Source organism: Mobula birostris, chromosome 8 (genome assembly GCF_030028105.1).
Source record: "Mobula birostris isolate sMobBir1 chromosome 8, sMobBir1.hap1, whole genome shotgun sequence".
Lineage (NCBI taxonomy): Eukaryota > Metazoa > Chordata > Chondrichthyes > Myliobatiformes > Myliobatidae > Mobula > Mobula birostris.
This window is the reverse complement of record NC_092377.1, coordinates 90,949,930-90,973,226: the sequence shown is the minus strand read 5'-3', so window position 1 is coordinate 90,973,226 and position 23,297 is coordinate 90,949,930. Positions and strand designations below refer to the sequence as shown.

The 23,297-nt window shown below is 41.8% G+C and overlaps 1 protein-coding gene across 7 annotated transcripts in view; it reads left to right on the top strand.

Moving 5' to 3' along the window:
* Positions 1-23,297, top strand: part of LOC140201476 (syntaxin-binding protein 5) — a 228,458-nt gene that overhangs the window by 135,907 nt on the left and 69,254 nt on the right. For 4 of the 7 annotated variants that reach the window (XM_072265649.1, XM_072265647.1, XM_072265646.1 and 1 more), the window contains one exon: positions 15,503-15,565. In XM_072265649.1, the coding sequence (XP_072121750.1) occupies positions 15,503-15,565 (63 nt within the window). Of the gene's footprint in view, positions 1-15,502; positions 15,566-19,378; positions 19,439-19,528; positions 19,577-23,297 lie in introns of all 7 variants that reach the window. The other 3 variants (XM_072265644.1, XM_072265645.1, XM_072265650.1) reach the window with 1 other exon arrangement.

The window sequence follows — 23,297 nt, the reverse complement described above, 5'->3', positions numbered from 1 at the left end:
CAGCCTCTGAATAGTAACCAGATTGTGGGATGCAAATTACAGTGGGAGATAGAAAAGGCATGTAAAAAGGGTACTGTTGTGATAGAGATGGGGGATTTCAATATGCAGGTTAGATCGAGGAAATCAGCTGGATCCCAAGAGAGCGAATTTGTAGAATGCCTAAAAGATGTCTTTTTAGAGCAGTTTTTGGTTGAGCCCACTAGGGGATCAGCTATTCTGGATTGGGTGTTGTGTAATGAACTGGATTTGATGAAAGAGCTTTAAGGAACCCTTAGGAAACAATGATCATAATAATATAGAATTGACTCTGTATTTTGAGAGAGAGAAGCTGGAGTCCAATGTATCACTGGAGTAAAGGGAATACCAGAGGTATAAGAAAGGAGCTGGCCAACGTTGGTTGGATAGGGATACTAGCTGGGATGACAACAGAACACCAGTGGCTGGAGTTTCTGCTGGGCAATTCGGAAGGCGCCGAATAGATACATCCATCCCAAAAATGAAGTATTCTAAAGGAATGATGAGGCAACAATGCAGACACTGGAAGTCAAAGACAGAATAAAAGGAATAGAGGGCATAGCAAAAATTAGTGGGTAGTTGGAGGATTGGGAAGCTTTTAAAAACCAACAGGAAGGCAACTAAAGATGGTCATAAGGAGGGAAAAGATGAAATATGAAGGTAAGCTTCCCAATAGTATCAGAGGATACCAAAAGTTTTTCAGATATATAAAGAGTAAAAGAGAGGTAAGAGTGGATTTCAGACCACTGGAAAATGATGCTGAAGAGGTAGTAATGGGGGACAAAGAAACAGCGTACAGACTGAATAAGTATTTTGCATCAGTGTTTACTGTGGAAGGCAGGAGATGTATACTAGAAATTCGAGAGTGTCAGGGCAGAATTGAGTGTCGTTGCTATTACTAAGGAGGAGATGCTTGGGGAAGCTGAAAGGTCTGAACTAGATTTATCACCTGGACCAGATGGACTACACCCCAGGGTTCTGAAAGATACAGCTGAATAGATTGTAGAGGCATTATTAGATTCTAGAATAGTTTCTGAGGACTAGAACATTGTAAATTCAAGAAGGGAGGGAGTAGAGGAAAGAAATTGTGTTTGAATTCTTTAAAGGAAATAACATGCAGAATAGACGAAGAGTCAGTGGATGTTGTTTACTTGGATTTTCAAAAGGCCTTTGACAAGGTGCTGCACATATGGCTGTAACAAGATGAGAGCCCATGGTATTTCAGGAAATATACAAGCATGGTTAGAAGATTGGCTGACTGGCAGGTGGCAAAGAATGGGAATAAATGGAGTTTTTTCTGGTTGCTTGCCTGAGATAAGTAGTGTCCCATAGCAGTTGGTGTTGGGACAGTTTCTTTTCACATTATATGCCAGTGATTTGGATGATGGAATTGATAGCTTTGTGGCCAAGTTTGCAGATGATGGAATAGGTGGAGGGGGCAGGTAGTGTTGAGGAAACAGGGATTGGGCAAAAGAACTTCAACAGATTGGGAGAATAGGCAAAGAAGTGGCAAATGGAATATAGTACAGTGAACCATACACTTTGGTAGAGGGAATAAAGTCATGGGCAATTTTCTAAATGGAGAGAAAATTTAAATATTAGAGGTGCAAAGGGTCTTGAGAGTTCTTGTGCAGGATTTCCTAGAGGTTAACTTGGAGATTAAGTCATTGCTAAGGAAGACAAATGCAATGTTAGTACTCATTTTAAGAGCTCCAAAATAGAGGACCAGCTGTTGGTGTAGTGGCATCAGCACTGGACTTTGAGGCAGATGGTCCTGAGTTCAAATCCCAGCCGGATCCCAACCTGGGCAGCAGCAGTATCTGCATGCCTGGAGAACTACTTCCTGTACACTATCCATGAGTGGACAATGACTCAACACAAGGTTACAATGCTGAGGGATAAATCTAGCAACTCTAAAACATGAAACTGATTGTTTAATACTCTAAAACATACAATAAGAACACATACTTTAGCAAGACACATACTTATACTTAGGATGTGGCATAATGACATATCCCATTCATGTATTTTTACATTTAACCCGTAATGAATTATGTAAACAAAAATGCTTAGTCAAACAATGTATTTACAATATTATTCAAATATTGCTGAAATATTAAATATACAACGTTCCTTTCTGCTTAGTCTCTTACTCAATATTGATTTCATTTCAACTCTATACAGTGCTTTGTAAAGATATTCATTCCACAAACTTACTTCATACTTTATTATTGCCAAACAATTGATACTAGAACGTACAATCATCATAGTGATATTTGATTCTGCGCTTCCTGCTCCCTGGATTACTAATCAATAGTAAATATTAAAAAATTAAATTATAAATCATAAATAGAAAATAGAAAAATGAAAAGTAAGGTAGTGCAAAAAAACCGAGATGCAGGTCCGGATATTTGGAGGGTACGGCCCAGATCCGGGTCAGGATCCGTTCGGCAGTCTTATCACAGTTGGAAAGAAGCTGTTCCCAAATCTGGCCGTACGAGTCTTCAAGCTCCTGAGCCTTCTCCCAGAGGGAAGAGGGAGGAAAAGTGTGTTGGCTGGGTGGGTTGTGTCCTTGATTATCCTGGCATCACTGCTCCGACAGCGTACGGTGTAAAGTGAGTCCAAGGATAGAAGATTGGTTTGTGTGATGTGCTGCGCCGTGTTCACGATCTTCTGCAGCTTCTTCCGATCTTGGACAGGACAACTTCCGTGCCAGGTTGTGATGCACCCTAGAAGAATGCGGTGCATCTATAAAAATTAGTGAGAACTTTTATTAGAACTTTTAATTAGAACTTTTGTTCACATAAATTACTGTTACAACCAGGGATTTTTATCAATTTAGCTGAGAATTTTCATTTGTGAATTACGTGCTCCTTTTTTCACAATGGAGCCCAAAAAAACAAGGAATATTGTATGCATGAAAACCTAAAACTTCAAAAGCTGAAATGTCAGCAGTTCAAAAGTATTCATCTTCCTTTACTCAGTACCTAGTTGAGCCACCTCTTGCAGCTATTATAGCCAGTAGTTTTTTTTTGGATAAGTCTCTGTTTTCTTTGCACAATGTTATGGAACAGGATTTGCCCATTCCTCTTTGCAAAATTGCTCGAGCTGTGCCACGGTAGTTGGGGAGCAGCAGTGGACAGTAATCTTGAGGTCTTGCCAGAGATGCTCGATGGGGTTAAGGTCAAGACTCTGTCTGGGTCACTCAAGGACATCAACTTTCTTCATTTGAAGCTACTCCATGGTTGCTGTCACGCTGAAATATGAACTTCCTCCCTAGTTTAAGATTTCTGGCAGAGGCTAGCAGGATCTTAGAACATAGAACAGTACAATACAGCACAATACAGGCCCTTCGCCCCACAATGTTGTGCCGACCCTCAAACCCTGCCTCCCATATAAGCCCCCACCTTAAATTCCTCCATATACCTGTCTAGTAGTCTCTTAAACTTCACCAGTGTATCTGCCTCCACCACTGACTCAGGCAGTGCATTCCACGCACCAACCACTCTCTGAGTAAAAAACCTTCCTCTAATATCCCCCTTGAACTTCCCACCCCTTACCTTAAAGCCATGTCCTCTTGTATTGAGCAGTGGTGCCCTGGGGAAGAGGTGCTGGCTTTTCACTCTATCTGTTCCTCTTTATTAGCTGGTACACCTCTATCATGTCTCCTCTCATCCTCCTCCTCCTTTCTAAAGAGTAAAGCCCTAGCTCCCTTAATCTCTGATCATAATGCATACTCTCTAAACCAGACAGCATCCTGGTAAGTCTCCTCTTTACCCTTTCCAATGCTTCCACATCCTTCCTATAGTGAGGCGACCAGAACTGGACACAGTACTCCAAGTGTGGCCTAACTAGAGTTTTATAGAGCTGCATCATAACATCGCGACTCTTAAACTCTATCCCTCGACTTATGAAAGCTAACACCCCATAAGCCTTCTTAACTACCCTATCCACCTGTGAGGCAACTTTCAGGGATCTGTGGACATGTACCCCCAGATCCCTCTGCTCCTCCACACTACCAAGTATCCTGCCATTTACTTTGTACTCTGCCTTGGAATTTGTCCTTCCAAAGTGTACCACCTCACACTTCTCCAAGTTGAACTCCATTTGCCATTTCTCAGCCCACTTCTGCATCCTATCAATGTCTCTCTGCAATCTTTGATAATCCTCTACACTATCTACAACACCACCAACCTTTGTGTCGTCTGCAAACTTGCAAACCCACCCTTCTACCCCCACATCTAAGTCGTTAATAAAAATCACGAAAAGTAGAGGTCCCAGAACAGATCCTTGTGGGACACCACTAGTCAGAATCCTCCAATCCGAATGTACTCCCTCCACCACGACCCTCTGCCTTCTGCAGGCAAGCGAATTCTGAATCCACCTGGCCAAGCTTCCCTGGATCCCATGCCTTCTGACTTTCTGAATAAGCCTACCATGTGGAACCTTGTCAAATGCCTTACTAAAATCCATATAGATCACGCCCACTGCACTACCCTCATCTATATGCCTGGTCACCTCCTCAAAGAACTCTTATCAGGCTTGTTAGACACGATCTGCCATTCACAAAGCTAAACTGACTGTCCCTGATCAGACCATGATTCTCTAAATGCCCAGAGGTCCTATTTCTAAGAATCTTTTCCAACTGCTTTCCCACCACAGACATAAGGCTCACTGGTCTATAATTACCCGGACTATCCCTACTACCTTTTTTGAACAAGGGGACAACGTTTGCCTCCCTCCAATCCTCCGGTATCATTCCCGTGGACAACGAGGACATAAAGATCCTAGCCAGAGGCCCAGCAATCTCTTCCCTTGCCTCATGGAGCAGCCTGGGGTATATTCCGTCAGGCCCCGGGGACTTATCTGTTCTAATGTATTTTAACAACTCCAACACCTCCTCTCCCTTAATATCAACATGCTCCAGAACATCAACCTCACTCATATTGTCCTCACCATCATCAAGTTCCCTCTCATTGGTGAATACCGAAGAGAAGTATTCATTGAGGACCTCACTCACTTCCACAGCCTCCAGGCACACCTTCCCACCTTTATCTCTAATCGGTCCTGCCTTCACTCCTGTCATCCTTTCTTTCCTTCACATAATTGGCGAATGCCTTGGGGTTTTCCTTTACCCTACTCGCCAGGGCCTTCTCATGCCCCCTTCTTACTCTCCTCAGCCCCTTCTTAAGCTCCTTTCTTGCTTCCCTATGTTCCTCAATAGACCCATCTGATCCTTGCTTCCTAAACCTCATGTATGCTGCCTTCCACCTGACTAGATTTTCCACGTCACTTGTCACCCATGGTTCCTTCACCCTACCATTCTTTATCTTCCTCACCAGGACAAATTTATCCCTAACATCCTGCAAGAGATCTCTTAAACATTGACCACATGTCCATAGTACACCTCCCTGCAAAAACATCACCGCAATTCACACCCGCAAGTTCTAGCCTTATAGCCTCATAATTTGCCCTTCCCAAATTAAAAATTTTCCTGTCCTCTCTGATTCTATTCTTTTCCATGATAATGCTAAAGGCCAGGGAGCGGTGGTCACTGTCCCCCAGATGCTCACCCACTGAGAGATCTGTGACCTGACCCGGTAAGATGGCGGCATGCATGGACGCAGCGGCCCCTCAGGAAGTGATAAGTGTATCTAGTGTTTGTTCTGTTTGTCCTGGACGCATAACATACAGTCGGAATATGCTCGTTAACATCAGGGCATACTATGTCAGAAAAACTGACGAGTTCTGGTGTGACATGGACAGTTTATGCCGCTACGGACTACTATCCGCTACCAAGCTGGCTGCTTCCCGAGGGAGGAGGAAGCGAAAGCGCTGTGAGAGAAGACAGAGGAGGGGTAAGAGGGCCGGCATCCATGCTAGGCTAAAAGTTAACCCCAGCAGGCCAGCGGTACCGTCCCTCCTGCTCTCAAATGTCCGCTCCATTGACAACAAGCCGGATGAGCTGCGTCTGCTGAGAGAAACGTGCAAGGAATTTAATGACTGCTGTGTGTATGTCTTAACGGAATCCTGGCTCCATGTCAACATATGGAACGTGGCGATACAGCTAGAGGGAATGACATCGTTTCGTGTGGACAGAGAGGCAGCTAGCTCCGGTAAGAGCCGAGGAGGAGGTCTGTGTGTTTATATAAACAAAGACTGGTGTGTGAACACTACAGTAGCTGCTAAACGCTGCTCACCACTGGCTGAATTTCTCGTTGTGAAATGCCAGCCGTTCTATCTGCTGAGGGAATTCACCATCATATTTGTGGCAGCTGTTCACGTAGCTCCCAGTGCCAATGCTAAGGTTAATGCTAACGAAGCACTGGGAGGGCTACATGAAGTCATCAGTGAGCTACTGACTACACATCCTGACAGCTTTGTGGTGATTGCTGGGGACTTTAACCACACCAGCTTAAGGACTGTGTTCCCCAAATTCCGGCAATATGTGGATTTCAAAACCAGGGGAGACAACACACTGGACTTGGTTTATACCAACATACCACAGGCATACAAAGCAGCCCCCCGCCCCCATCTTAGCCACTCTGACCACATATCTGTCATGCTAACACCAGCATGTAAACCACTGCTTAAACGTGTGAGAGCAGAGAAAAGAGTGATAAGGGTCTGGCCAAAAGGAGCAGCCTCAGCACTACAAGATAGTTTTTTGCACACAGACTGGGGCATATTCAAAACAGCAGCCTCCTATGACGACCATACAGACATTGAGGAGTATGCGGAGGCAGTAATCAGCTACATAGCCAAGTGCACAGAGGATGTCACTGTGATGAAAACCTTCACCGCACATGGTTATAAAAAGCCATGGATGATAACAGAGGTGCATTTACTACTGAAGGCCCGTGACACAGCCTACAGATTGGGGGACAGGAGTGTGCTTCGCTCAGCCAGGTCTGCGCATTCATTAGGGATCAGGAAAGCGGAAAGGGCCTACGCGGGCAAAATACATGGATACTTCTGTGACACAGGTGACACCAGACGGATGTGGCAGGGAATTAAAGCTCTGACAGGCTACAAGATCAGGCAGAAAACTGATGACAGCAACATCTCTCTACTAGACAGGCTTAACAATTTCTTTGCCCGCTTCGAAGCATCAAACACTACAGCAAGGGGGAAAGCCAGTCCCTTTTTACCATCTGACCAGCTGGCTCCAATCACTGATCCAGAGCAAACACGGAGGACCCTTGCCAGGGTCAACCCACGAAAAGCGGGAGGTCCCGACAACGTCCCTGGATGTGTGCACAAGGAATGTGCTGATGTATTAGCAGACGTCCTGTCAGACATTTTCAACATCTCCTTTAGTCAAGCTATTGTCCCCAGATGCTTCAAAATCTCCACAATCATCCCTGTAGCAAAGAAATCAGTTGTAGGCTGTCTGAATGGTTACCGTCCCGTTGCCCTGACCCCCATAGTGATGAGATGTTTTGAATGGCTTGTCAAGCCTCATATCACAGCCAGCCTCCCCTCATCACTGGATCCTCTACAGTTTGCTTATCGTCCAAATCGCTCTACGGAGGACACAATATCCACCACACTGCATACAGTTCTCTCTCACTTGGACAACAAAGACACTTATGCCAGAATCCTGTACATTGATTTCAGTTCAGCGTTCAATACCATCATCCCACAGAGACTAGTGGAGAAACTGTCGCTGCTTGGCCTTAGCACTGCCATGTTTCGCTAGATTCTGGATTTCTTTACAGAGAGACCACAGTCAGTCCGTGTTGGCAGGAAGATCTCTGACTCCATCACGCTGAGCACTGGATCCCCACAAGGCTGTGTGCTTAACCCATGGCTGTTTACACTGCTAACACATGACTGTGCAGCCAGATTCAAGGAGAACTTGATCATTAAATTTGCAGATGATAGCACAGTGGTGGGGCTCATCAGCAAAAATGATGAAACTATGTACAGGGAGGAGGTCAAACACCTAGAGAGCTGGTGCAGGGATAACAACTTGATGCTTAATGTCACCAAAACCAAGGAGATGATCGTCGATTTCAGATGGTCTCAGCCTGAGCGCACACCCCTCAGCATCAGCGGCTCCACAGTGGAGAGAGTGGAAAACATCAAGTTCCTTGGGGTGCAGATCTCGGACAATCTCACCTGGTCCAGGAGCACCACTGGGATTGTGAAATGGGCCCAGCAGAGATTGCACTTTCTGAGGAAGCTTAAACTAGCATCACTCCCCACTAACATCTTAACTACATTCTACAGAGGCGCGGTTGAGAGTGTGCTGACCTTTTGCATCACAACCTGGTACTCCAGCTGCAGTGCTGTCGATAAAAAAAGCCTTGCAGAGGGTGGTTAGGGGAGCAGAGAAGGTTATTGGGGTCTCCCTACCTTCTGTCCAAGACCTCTTTCAGAGTCGATGCCTCCAGAAGACACAGTACATCATTAAAGACCCCTCACACCCTCTCCATGAACTGTTTGTTCTTCTGCCATCAGGCAAACGTTACAGGAGCATCAAAACTAAAACCACAAGGCTACTAAACAGCTTCCTCCCACAGGCAGTCAGACTGCTAAATAGCTGCTCCACCTGACTCTGCTTTGGACACTTTTAACTTGCACTGGACACTTATAACTCATTTTAACTGACATGTGGCTGTTGTGTTCTACTGTTTATTGTTATGTTTATTATTTAGCGTTTGTTATGTTGTGATAGCACTGCCCCTGAGAAACGCTGACTCATTCTGCCCTGCAGAGCTGATGACAATAAAATTTTTTGAATCTTGAATCTTTGAATCTTCATTACCTAGCACTAGATCTGGTATGGCATTCCCCCTAGTCGGCCTGTCCACATACTGTGACAGGAATCCGTCCTGGACACACTTAACAAACTCTGCCCCATCTAAACCCTTGGAACTAATCAGCTGCCAATCAATATTAGGGAAGTTAAAGTCACCCATGATAACAACCCTGTTATTTTTGCACCTTCACAAAATCTGCCTCCCAATCTGCTCCTCTGTATCTCTGCTGCTACCAGGGGGCCTATAGAATACCCCCAATAGAGTAACTGCTCCCTTCCTGTTCCTGACTTCCACCAATATTGACTCAAAAGAGGATCCTGCTACATTACCCACCCTTTCTGTAGCTGTAATAGTATCCTTGACCAGTAATGCCACCCCTCCTCCCCTTTTTCCGCCCTCTCTATCCCTTTTAAAGCACTGAAATCCAGGAATATTGAGAATCCATTCCTGCCCTGGTGCCAGCCAAGTCTCTGTAATGGCCACTACATCATAATTCCATGTATGTATCCAAGCTCTCAGTTCATCACCTTTATTCCTGATGCTTCTTGCATTAAGGTACACACACTTCAGCCCCTCTGCCTTACTGTCTTTACACTGTTTATTCTGCTTCTCTTTCCTCAAAGCCTCCCTATGTTAGATCTGGCTTTACACCATGCACTTCTTTCACTGCTCTATCGCTCTGGGTCCCATCCCCCTTGCAAATTAGTTTAAACCCTCCAGAACCATGCTAGCAAACCTACCTGCAAGGATATTGCTCCCCCTCGAGTTCAGGTGCAACCCATCCAATCTGTACAGGTCCCACCTTCCCCAGAAGAGATCCCAATGATCCAAAAATCTAAAACCCAGCTCCCTGCACCAACTCCTCAGCCACGCATTCAACTGCCATCTCCGCCAATTCTTACCATCACTGTCACGTAGCACTGGCAGCAATCCTGAGAACGCCACCCTTGAGGTCCCGTTCTTCAGCCTTCTGCCTAGTTCCCGAAACACACTTCAGGACCTCATCCCTCTTCCTGCCTATGTCATTGGTCCCTACATGTATCACGACTTCTGGTTGCTTTCCCTCTCGTACCAGGGTGTTGTGCGCCCAGTCAGAGACATCCCGGACCCTGGCACCCGGGAGGCAACAAACCATGCGGATGTCCTTCTCACGTCCACAAAATCTCCTGTCTGCTTCCCTAACTATAGAGTCTCCAATGACTACAGCTCTCCTCTTCTCTGTCCCACCTTTCTGCACCACTGGGTCAGACTCAGTGCCGGAGGCCCTGCCACCGTCGCTCACACCTGGTCGGTCGTCCCCGCCAACAGTATCCAGGACGGTAAACTTATTATTCAGGGGAATGGCTACACGGGTGCTCTGCACTACCTGTCTGCTCACCTTCGCTTTCCACCCTCTGACTGTCACCCAGTGACCTGCTTCCGACAGCCTAGGTGTGACTACCTCCCTGTAGCTCTCATCTATGACTGCCTCATTCTCCCTCATGAGTCGAAGGTCATCCAGCTGCTGCTCCAGATTCCTTACATGGTCTTCCAGATCGCCCAGCCATATGCACATCTTATCCAGAATCTCTCTGTATTTAGCAGCATTCATTTTCCCATATATCCTAACCAGATTTACAATCCCTGCTACTGAAAAGCATCACTATAGCATGATGCTACCTCCACCATACTTTACAGTAGAGATGGTGTTTCCTGACTGATGCGTGGTATTAGATTTAGTATGCTACACATACTGCTTAGTGTTGAGGCCAGAAAATTCCACTTCAGTCTCACCAGACCACAAGACCTTCCACATCTTTTCAGTATCTTCTAAATGACACTTTGCAAAATCTTTACATGCAAGGATATGCCTTTTAGCCACTGCTTTTTTCTTGCCACTCTCCCATAAATGCCCTTTTTGTACAAGGCCCTAGAGATTGTGGAGCCATGAACTTCATCTCCAGTTTCAGGCAGCAACTTCCATAGTGCACTCAGAGTGATTATTGGCATCACAGTAGACTGTCTTCTCCAAAGAGATACCATTCTACCCTGGCGATTAAGTTTAGAGGGGCGGCCTAACCTACACAGTAGTTTCATATTTTTTCCAATCTTTCACAATGGACTGCAGTGAGCTCTGAGATTTATTTAGTGACTTTGAGATGGTCTTATACCCTTACCCTGATTTGTGCTTCTCTATTATCATTTCCCTGACTTGTCTTGAATGCTCTTGTCTTCATTTTACTTTGGCCTTATGAAAATCTACTATACTTATGTACCTTACAGAGAGAAGGTGTATTTATTCTTATTGAATTCATTGAAAACAGGTGATCCTCCAATTTTTTACATCAACAAATTGGGTGAGTTAACAAGGTAATATACAGTATTTCACCTGAGGAAAGTTAGTGTAGTAAGTACAAAGGGGATGAATACTTCTTCAGCCTCACAATTTTGGTTTCTAATTTTTAATAATTTGTTGACAGGATTTGGAATTTTTGTTCAACATGATGCACAATGTTTTATAGATTAGCTCAAAAAATGTACTCAATAAATTTTAAATTTAGAAAATGAGTCCCTAAAACATGAAAATAGTTGTGGGGGCTGAATTCTTTTTCAAGGCACTGTGCACAGTATACTGTTTAATGCAACTACTATACAGACATCCACAGCATAGTAAATTTTAAATTGTCCCATTCAGGCCTAAAGATTTAATCGCTGTGAAAGATTTCTTACTCTTGTGGGATAATGTCTTCCCTGACAAGGGGGTCACTCTGCATGGCAGGTGAGACTTGTGGCTGTGAAACAATCTCAGATTCTAGCACCTCCTCTGTGGTGGTTGTAGGAGTTCTGAGTGTGTTTTGTTTACTTTTTATTGTTAGCACGATTTGTTCTTTTTTTTGCACATTTAGTTTTTGACAGTTTTTTTTAAATGGTTTCTATTGGGTTTCTTTGTTTTGTGGCTGCCTAGAAGACAACAAATCTCAAGGTATATAATATACATAGTCTGATAATGTATGTGCAGTGCTGTGCAAAAGTAGGCACATATATCTAGGGTGCCTTAGACTTTTGCACAGCTCTGTATATTAGTTCAGATAGGAAGGTGGTTGGGAAATGGAATTAAGAGTACACTCAGACCCCACATAGTGCTGATTTATTGTAACGTAGTTATTCAATCCTTTATTGAAATTTTTTTAATGACAAAAACTCATTCTAAACAACACTCAAAACTTCCCAAAAGTGGTCACCATTACAGTATACATTCAATCAGCTTTACATACTCTCTGAGCCACTCACAGCCAATCATGTATTAGTTCACGATTTGCCTCCCCTGCATGTGTAAATGTTCTTGCTGCCTTGCCAATTTATTCCATTTTATTTCACCCATAATGTCTAGAAAATGGCCTGCAACTTCCAGTGAGGGTAGTATATCTAAGATGTCTAGGAAAAGCATTAGCATGGATGTGAAACTGCAAATGATACGGCATAATGAGGATGGCAATGTTGAAGAGTTACTACATTCTCATGGTGGGTGCCTTAGTAATGAAGAGCTTTGAGAAACGGCAGAGTAATGCATCCTGGGTGAACCTGATGCACAAATGGAGAAGAAGAAACACCAGCAAAAAACCTCACTGCAAAATTCCTCAGCACTAGCATCACCACGATCACACAAATCAGGAAACAGTTCATTGAGAGTGACCTGACTGGGAGCGAAGCAGTAAGGAGGTGTTCTTGACATGATATCCTGCTACCAGGAACTGCTTCATGAGAGGAAACTTAAGAAAAAGCTGTCAAATCTCAACGCCTATTTGAAGAAGTCAAAGTTAAGAGGAGGACCCACAGTTAAGACTCCTCTAAGACGTAACCACCACCCATTTCCCTCTGCTGCTGCAATGTGTTACTGCTCCACTGATGTACAGGCGCACGTGTACATTTATGTAATGTTATAATGACCCCGCATAGAGCTCCACCTCTGAGGAATGCATCCTCAGCATTAAGTGAGGTCTGAGTGTACTTAGCTTTATATTAGCTGAATAGTAGTAAATGTTATTTGGTAACTGAAAGACATAATATACAGTACTGTGCAAAAGTCTTAGATTTCTGATGGCTCTGGGTCTGTACTCGCTGGAATATAGAAGAATTGAGGCGGATATCATTGAAGCTTGTCAAATATTGAACAAAGACGAGAAAATCTGCAGATGTTGGAAATCCAAGCAACACACACAAAATGCTTGAGGAACTCAGTAGGCCAGGCAGCATCTAGGAAAAGAATAAACAGTCTACATTTTGGGCCAAGACCCTTTATCAGGACTAGAAAAAGTTGAGAAGTTAGAGCAAGAAGTTGGGGGTGGGGAGGAAGAAGTACAAGGTGGTAAGTGATGGGTGAAACCAGGAGAGGGGGAGGGGTGAAGTGAAGAGCTAAGAGGTTGATAGGTGAAAGAGATAAAGGGGTGGAGAAAGTGGAATCTGATGGGACAGGGTTGAAGACCATGGAAGAAAGGGAAGAGGAAGCACCAGAGGGAGGTGATGGGCAAGTAAGGAGATCAGGTGAGAGGGGGAAATGGGAATGGTGAAGGAGTAGGGGCAATTACTGGAAGTTCAAGAAATCAATGTTCATTCCATTGGGTTGGAGGCTATCCAGATGGAATACAAGGTGTTTCTCCTCCAACCTGAATGTGACTTCATTGCGGCAGTAGAGGCGGCCATGGACTGATATGTCATATAGTGGACCTTAGTTTGGCCACTTGTTCTGGAAAGCGTTGAATGTTTAATTCTGTTGTTAATGGAAACAAATATCAAAGGATTTATCGGCAATATTCGTTTTACACCTGGAAAGAACAGTTTTTAAGAAACTCGTTGTGATACTTAACCTCCTATTGCTACCATCTGAGTAATAAGATACCAGCAATATCTGCCATACACTTGAATCTAAGTATCCTATTTTTGAGCCATATAACCATATAACAATTACAGCATGGAAACAGGCCATCTCGGCCCTTCTAGTCCGAGCCAAGTGTAGTAATTGAAAATGTTGGAAAATAACTTCAGGTAAAAATAATCTCTTGCGTTTGGTGCTATCGCCATATTATTAGAATGTACAAAACAAGAGTAGTAGTCCAGTTGGCTACTCAAAATGTGCTTTGCCATTTTGTAAGCTCATGGCTGATCCAAACATGGGCATAACACTAGTTTCCCATTCTCTCCCCATACCCTTTGTCTCCCTTGCAATTTAAATGGCTGTCAATCATTGCAATGAATCTGCCTCGACAGCTGTTTGGGATAGAAAATTACAAAGATTCACAGTTCTTTGAGACAAAAAAATATCTTTCATCTCTAGCTGAAATTGCGTATACCTTAATCAAAAACTATACCCCTCTACTTCAAGATAGCCCTTCTAGGGAAGCATCCACTCCAAATCCATTCCATAGAGTTGTTTCAATAAGATCACCTCTCAATCTTCTTTACCTAGTTGAGTGTAGTAGACTCAACATTTCATCTGTCAAATCTTTATCCCAACAATCAACCCAGTGGCCCTCCTTATAAAAGCACATTCCTCCTCCGGTTGTGGGCTTATCTATGGCCTTTAAAATTGCATCAAAACTTATCTGCTTTGTTGCATAACTGTTGCAGTTAATCCAATGTTTTGTTACCCGCCTTAATTATTTGCTAAGCTTCTTGCTTTTTTAATCTTTCTATACGAGGACCCCAAAATCCCTTTGTACTGCTACATTTTGTGGTCTCACTCTGTTTAATTAATAACATACAATTAAGTTGAACAGTAAAATGAATGTTTGACTTTTAGAAACAAAATATCCATTCAATGATAATTTAGGTTTCAGAGTTGCACGGGTCATATAGCCCAGACTGTCACCCCAATAATCCCATAATGCGCCTTCATGAGTGACGTGCATGCACGCTATAAAATTTTATATGTCACCTGTGTAAATTTCAGAAGAATTAACATTCTGGGGAAAGTGTTTGCAGTGGAAAACTTAACCACACAGAGAGAGTGAAGGAAATATTACAGAGATGGACTTGTTCGAGTCAGTGCTTTGGAAGATTAGGATTGAATGGGGGAGCTGATGTCTAGGAGACCTTCCTTTGGGCCATCTCAGAAAATAAATTAACTCAACAATATTTGTGCTTCAGATAGAAATGAGAACTAGTAGTGCTGTCAGTTAGTCAGACAGGACCTGGAAAACTAAAATGTTTTACTTCAGCATTCACAAGTCATTTGCTGCAAGAGATTTGGGTGGCATATTTAAGAGATCTAATAGGCATGCTTCAATATTCTCTGCACTTCATCCCCCCTCAAATCAATGTATTTAATATGTGTTAGTGTGCGGATCCACAGATGCCCCATTCTCATTGTACTAAAATAGAGTTCTTTAAGCCTGTCATCAGATTTCTGAATGATCCACAAAACCATGAACATTACTTCATTATTCCTTTCTTTTGTACTATTTATTTATTTTGTAGTTTATAGTTATTTTGTCTTTGCATTGCACTGCTGCTGCAAAACAAATTTCCCGTCTTATAAGACAGTGATAATAAACCTGTCGGATTCTGAAATACTTCCCATGGTAACATAGGCTTCTGTTGTGTGGCGATATATATCTCTTTTAAACAATTTGGAATGTTTTCTGTACATTAAAAGCACTCATATTAGTTATTTATATATTTATAACTATAAGCTATCTGTTATTACTGTCACCAAACAGTAATAAGCTGATTGTCTTTACTAGGTCTCTGTGATATCAACGAGAGTTCCACAGCTATGGATGATCGCTGCAAGTCTCCCACATCAGGTAAGTCTATCTTATGATTTTGTTATGGGAGGGGTGGTGGGGGTGAATTGTTGATTAATTTAATTTGGGTACTTATTATATGTTGTGCATGTGAAGAGCATGATATAACAATCTAACGTCTGTTATAAAGTCCAGTAAAAGAGTGAGCTAGAGATCTTGTAACTTAACATTTTCCAGTGTGAAAATATGCATAATTAATATGTGGTGGTAAATCGGTTTTCTAATTCATATTAAGTTATTGAATTTATGATAGTTTTTCATTAAAGGAAAGCGAAAGCTGTCTGACCATTTTATAGCAGTGCATTTCTGAAATACTGGATTCTGTGATTCAAATTTGTGCCCTGTATGATCAAGACACCAGTGATAGTTTAAACATCCTTACAAAACCTGACCAAATACTGGTGAGCTGCTGCAACAGCCCATTGGCTGAGCCGCATTATCATATCACTATTGTTAATGCTGTAGGCCAGTGTCATCAAATAATGCTGAAAGTTGATAACAAAATGATTTGAAATGTGAATATATCTGTGTGTGATTAAAATAAACATTTACAGAGTATATTGTATTGCAGGTGTTTTTGCTTATTAACAATGCCAATAACAAATTTGTGCAAGTGGGGGATTTGAGGCAGTGCATCACTCAGAGATGCAATAAATTTGGCATATGCACTTCCTGCTTCACAAATTCATTAATATGCCATTATCATGCAAAATTCTTTGCAACAAAATTGTTTAAATGCTGCTTCAGATTCAAGTTATTTTATCATTTTTGTTTGATCTACACTTGATAAAGCTTTTGGTTAAATTGAATAGTGCTGGAAAACGAGAAGGGATCAGAACAGGCAGAGAATATGTGCTGCAGCCTAATTGATCCAATTTCAGAGATGTGCTGTTAATAATTGTAATATTACTGACCTTGAACATATCAATGGAATACTTTTCGTGTGTGGCTAGCACCAATTTAAGACCATTCACCCTGATTAAGGTCTGGTTTTCTTGACTGTAACCACTAACAAACAGTAATACAGGTTGGAGGACCTTACATAAAGACTTAGCTATTCACAGGGTGAGTGGTTGCCCCGGTTTTTTCATTGTGGTTCTGGAGGCCTTGTCCAGTGTGTTAGTCAAACAGCTTTCTTTGGCATGGTTGATGTTGAGCTGCTTGAGAATTGTTGGAATTGTGCTTATCAGGTAAATGGAAGGTAAGCCATCACACTCCTAAAGTACCTTGTAGGTAGTGTCAAGACCTTGGCAATACCAGTCAACTCATTTGTCAAAGACCATTCAACATCAAACTTGCTTTTGCAATGCCAGTAATTTTCTGGCTTTGGTTATATCGATGTTCCTTTCTCTAAGATCTTGAAAATATTCAAATTGTGATCATCAAAATATTTAGCAGGTGTCTCCTTATGTCATTGGGAGCTATATAGAACTCAGATTCCCATACTTGGTTCTGTCTATTGATCTGTAGCATTGGAAAAAGTCCATCTTGTTGTGATCCTTGATTACTTCCCTAAGACTTCAGTGTGTTACAAGTTGAAAAATGTTGATGTCTGTAGAACAGCTTAGAAAGAATGAGTGCCATGAATATAGTAACGGTTGCTGACTTTGCAGGTGGTACAATAGTTTTGAGCTTGTTCTGTGATGCATCACTGTGAAGACCTCGGAGAAGGAAGAAACCCCTCAAGCAATGTTCTTCCTTGCATTGATGGAGGATAATAGCTTCTAGAAAATCCAGTTTTCTTAAAGCATTGATTGATAAGTCTTTGCATCACTCCTATTTCTAGCTGCATCTTGCAGAAGGCAAAAGTTCAACTTCAGCCACACCAGTCTTTTCAATTCCTTTGTCATCCAGCAATCAGAGACAAGTTAATCTACACCAAGTCTTGTTCTTCTTGTTACCAATAAGCTGCAAGTGTTTGAGGATCCCTATCTTTAATGCAGATAGTGTAAGAGAATAGGCAAATTTCTCTGCTGCTAAAAGCCAGACCTTTGTGCGTAGTTAATAAATGAAGCTAGCTAGATCATTTCTGCCATCAAATTGGCATCTTACAAAGGATTGGCATCACAATCTATGAATACTTGAACTGTTTCTTTACCAATCAGATAGCGAGCATAGGTTGTGCTAAAAATATGCAAGAAAGGTCCTTGCAAGTGCACATCCATAGCATTTCGAGCAACTTTAATTTTGTGGCCTGACAATTTTGAAAGTCAGAAAAGCATAGGTAATGATGATAAGATTATTTACACTACTGTTGCTGTAAAGTGGGTGAGTCTTGCTACAGGATTTTATCTTGCCCAAAAGAGCAAAGCAAACAAAGTTTATTTTGTCAACAAATAACAAAGTAAGAATTTGTTTAAAAAGAATATGTGGACTGCAGGTGCAAACAAAACTCATTACTGCAAAAATATCTCCCAGTATAAGTACAGTGATTCTTATACGCAGGAAAATCCAGTGAGTGGAGGATAGTTGCAATTTATGCTTAAAAATTATTCCCCCTTTTTTCTTGCTGCAGTGCTGATTACATAAATTACATAAACCTTTCTGGCTGGGATAGTGGTGTGACTCTCTTCAGCAGTTATGATATTGTTCTGCTGGATGACTCAGCAGTTTTGACTAATGCTTTCATGTGTCCCATCACTGCCTTATTAAGGCTTATTGAAAGGACTGTAAAATAGAAACTTTGCTGTGACAATTTTCCTTTTATTGTCTTTTTCTACTTTTTAATCAGCAGTTATTTGGATTTGTGGTAAGAGTGTTCAGGTCTGCTTGAATAAAATTCTGAGTTGAAATTGAACTTGCATCCAGCATTTCTGTTGGCAGTTCATTGTACATTCCCTGGATACACTTGAAAGTTGAGAATATTAGATGACCTTAGAGATGTGCAACTCAAGTAGGCAACACTGGATTTGAATAGCTTCAACAGCCTTCATTCTTTGGATCTGATGCATTTTCTGGAAGAAAAAAAAACAGATTTATTGGGAGATTTATGTTAACAAAAATATTTGGTGGTGCTTGACAAATTGTTAAGGGTTACATTTCATTCACAGGTAAGCAGATTCATATGACAGGTATCTTGTGTCTTGATTGGTTATAACCGTTCTTTACAGAATACCCAGCCTATGTTGTATCGCTGGACCTCAACCTGTAAATTGCCATTGGATCAACAGTCTATTCTAAGAAAAGAACTATGTGCTGATATTGGGTGATGACATGATGACCCATTTTTTAATATTCATTGAATCCTCACTGTTGGGGATGGTCACTGTTGAGGCCAAGCTTTTATCTGGTGTCTGCAGACTCTTAAGTCACCATGAAGATTTAAAGTTTCCTTGTGCACTACTGTAACCTTTGTGCTTTGAACACTGTCTTTATTTTAGGTTTCCATGTGTTTTTAATGTACAATGTCCTGTGTATGCCTGCACTGTACTAACATAAAGGAAAATCTTTCTAATGGGGGAAAAATTCTTGCATTTCCATTTAGTAGAAATTGGTTTGTGGAATAATTGGCAATATTTTGATGTCAGGTGACTGTTTTGAACAAAGCTAGCACTAATAATTGAAATTCTAAATATTTACATTGGTTGGCAATCATTGTGCATAATGCAGGGAGAAAATGGGGAGAGACCCATTTCTGAATTACTCAAGTATATTTCTGAGGAGATGAATTTGTATTTCTCTGGAATGCCCTGGACTCAGCTGCATGAATTAAGTTAATTGTTCCACATACATATTCAAACCTAGACTGTTTAACAAAGACAAAATGTTAATGCCATTTCATTTTTAATTCTGTGTAAATGTATTCCTGTGTAGGTTCTCCCTCTTCATGCAATTCTGAAGATGAACAGAAATTATCTAACTTTATAGAAAGGGGTACAGTATTATGGCACAATATAATTCAGTTTTTTTCCAAATTTGAACTCTCTTCATTTTATTTACATATAAATTATTATACCTTTCTAGTGAAAAACAAAAGCAGAAAATTGTCCAAGATCATAGTATCTGACATAGGTATGATTTAACAATTCCATCTATAACTAATGCCTTTCTCTCTGAAATACTAACCGAATACAAATAAGTAATCAAAACATCTTACTTGGTGACTTACAAATTCACACTTTATGCTTTTGGGCTGTTTCTCTTCTGTTAGTGCAATGCATGATTGTTAATGAATTAACAATTAATTAATTACTGTTGTATTATATCAGAATTGTATTGAGCGGAAATGAAACACTTGACCAAAAGAGAACCCGTTTGTAATTACTTTTCCTCTCCCTGAATTTGCTTGTGTAATTCATTGTATCAAAATCATTCTGTTAATAGCAATGATAATGCTTTTTTCAAGGATGTATATAAAATAATTGTACCGATTCATTGAAAGACTTGTGGAAATGACATTAGCAAACAAAGAGGCAAATAAATTAGTATATATTCAGCTTTCTTCTTTAATCATGACTTAATTTTTTTTGTTGATTCAGTTATTAGTCATTTCAACAGTGTGATTTCAACACTTTGATACATTCCGCCTGGTTGCTAGACCTAACATACTTGCATTATGAAAAGGTCTCTGGCAGAAATCAGAAAATGTATTGCTTCAAGGTTGTGGGGCTCGTGTTAGTAAATTTTGTTGCGTTTTGCAAGACTTCCCACTAGCTGTATGTTTAGTCAAAAGCTGCACCGGGGTACGTGGTAAGAGTGCTCAGACTTGTGATTGTGATATATTCTCATGGTCTTCTTTGACTTTGCATGCAGAAGGATGAAGCCAGGTATAATCTTTATCTGGTACTATTAGAATGCACAGAATTATTGCAAAACTAGAAACAGGAGTGCCCATTTGGCACCCAATGACTTCTCTGCCATTCAGTTCAGTTTCCGTTTATTGTCATTTAGAAATGCATGCATTAAAAAATGATGCAACGTTCCTCCAGAATGATCTCACAAGAAAACACAGGACAAACCAAGACTGAACTGACAAAACCACATAATTATAACGTATAGTGCAAAGCGATACCATAATTTGATAAAGAGCAGACCATGGGCATGGTAAAAAAAAAGTCTCAAAGTCTCAATAGACTCTTCATCCCATGTAGGCGGCAGAAGGGAGGAACTCTCCCCGCCATGAATCTCCAAGCGCCGCTAACTCGCCAATGCAGCACCATTGGAAGCACCTGACTGCAGCGAACTCTGAGTCCGTCCGAAAACTTCGAGCCTCCCACCAGCCTCACCGAGCAACAGGCAAAGCCGAGGACTCGGGGCCTTCTCCTCTAGAGATTCTGGACCACACAGTAGCAGCAGCAGTGAAGCAGGCATTTCAGGAGTTTCACTAGCTGTTCCTCCATGCTCTCACGTCCATCTCCTTCAAATTCAGTAACGAAAAGGCTGACCTTGTATCTCAGTAACATGCTCCTGCACTAACTCTATAACCCTTAAGTAACAGGATTCCAGAAGTTCAATACTTTCAATGAAGAAATTTTATTGCTGTCATTGTCTTTAATGGCTGGCCTGTTATTTTAAAACTATGACCCCTGGCTATTGACACCCTAGCCAGGGAAAATATCAGCTCTGCACCTAGCCTGTAAGAATTATGTATTTTTCATTGAGATCACCCCTCATTCCTCACTCTATCTAAACTCAATCTGCTTAATTGTCCTTCGTATGACAAACCATGTTGAGCAAGGAATCAATTTGGTGAATTATTGCAGCATTCTTCATGCTATAAGTACATCCGTCCTTGGGCATGTAAACCAGACTATACAAAGTTTTCCAGGAGCTTTAGATAATTACAGCAAGAAGCCTTCTCTCATGAACTTGGTTCTTCTATCAATTTAGGTAAATATTTTGATTATACAGCTGTATCTCCATGTTAACATTCAGTAATTTGTATGCAGAGGAGCCAAGAACCATGCTTCTCCAAAAGGAGTTTTTGGTCCTTTTGATGGGAGATGCCAGTATTCAGTATTCTGCGATTGCTTGGGAAAGTACTGCAAAGATGGGAAGGGGTGTTAGTAAAGATGAAAGAGTGCAGTGGAGAGTTTTGAGAGGAATGGTCTCTTCAGAAAGAGGAGGGAAAGATATGTCAGAGGAAGACATTCCATGAAAGTGGTAGAAGTTAAGCATTCAGTGAGGGGGTTGGCAAGAGGTTGCAGAAGTCGTTGAAAAAGTAGTGTGGAAACGGGGACCTGAGAGCCATGTCTCCAAAATGAAGGGGATGCCATACTTGAGGAAGAGGGAAGGTATTTTAGAGGTATATGTGTGGAAAATGTTATTGTGAGAAAAGATGAGATGGAGACTGAGAAACTGGTAAAAAAATGCTTACAGAAGGCAATGTTGTCAAGGTTGCTCTGTTATCTTTTAATGGTTATTGGTCACTAACCTATCCTCTGGGATAGAGAAAGAAAAGTCAAGAAGGGGAAGGGAAAAGTGAAATTAACAAGAAAGGCAATGAAATCTTTGACTTCTCGATAGGAGTTGGAAGCAGCATTGATATAGTCAGTAATGTATTGGAACAACTGGTGAGGTTAGGGGCTGAAATAGGACATCAAAGCAAGGACTTATGCACATCATTCCATAAAGAAGCAGGCATAGCTTGAGCTCAGTAGCTGGAGCTTTAATTGAGAAATGAGTTTGATCAAATGAAAGAGGAGGACTGTTCAGCTCTTTGAGGAAGAAGTGACAGACACTCAGGCCATGGAAGTATAGATTCATATTCATTTATCATGTACATCAAAGCATACAGTGAAATGTGTCATTTGTGTTAACAACCAACACAACCTACGGAAGTGCAGAGGGCAGCCTGCAAGTATCACCTCACATTCTGGTGCCAACACAGCATGCCCACAATGTTCAGCTGAACAACAAAATCAACAGCAACAATAACAGCAAAGTAGACACCTTTTTTCCATTCCTCCCACCTACACACTCACAAATACAGACAGTCCTTTAACCCCAAGATAGGCTGCCTCCTGGCCTCCAGCCTACAGTGGAGTCACAGATGCAAAAATTGGGCCTTTGACCTCCCCAGTGCACTCACAGCTGCACAGACCCAGGGCTTCAGCCGTCAGACCTTGAGTACCATACTTGCCAACTTCAGTCTTCGACCTTCAGGCTTCTCTCTTCAGTATTGACCTCAGGACCTGCCAATGACAGGCCCCCGAACTCTGGGCCTCGTGCCTCTTCTCTGCATGGGCCTATTATCCCATGACATGCTGACCTGGAAGGGCCACCATCCTTTGTCCTTCATTACACGTCCACGTAGCTGGCCTTCGAGCATGGAGCAGAAGCCTAGACTCCAGCCTGACCTCTAACTCCATCACATCCTTATTCCTAAACCTTAACCTCTCCCCTGACTTCCCTCTCTGCCCCCAAAACTATCCCCATGAACCTAATAAAACAACTAAATCTAAGTCATGATTTCAGCACCATCTTGTCCAGAAGGGATTGGGTTGGTGAAAATCTGTTGTTGAGGCCATGAAATTGGAATCTCTTAAAATAGTGGACTGCAACAGATCTGTCAGATATAGTGTCAAGAGACTGAATGAGATTAAGAAGAGAGACAAGAAGAAATGGATTCTGTTTACCTGGAGGAAGCCAAAACAATGGGATCACAAGACTGTCCTGCTTGGGGATCTTAGGGAGGAGGGAGAAGCAAGATGAGGCTGGAGGCTGTGGAAGGAAAATCTCTGGAGAAGTTAGATTAATGAAATCATTATGGTGCTGGAGTCGTGGTCCAGTG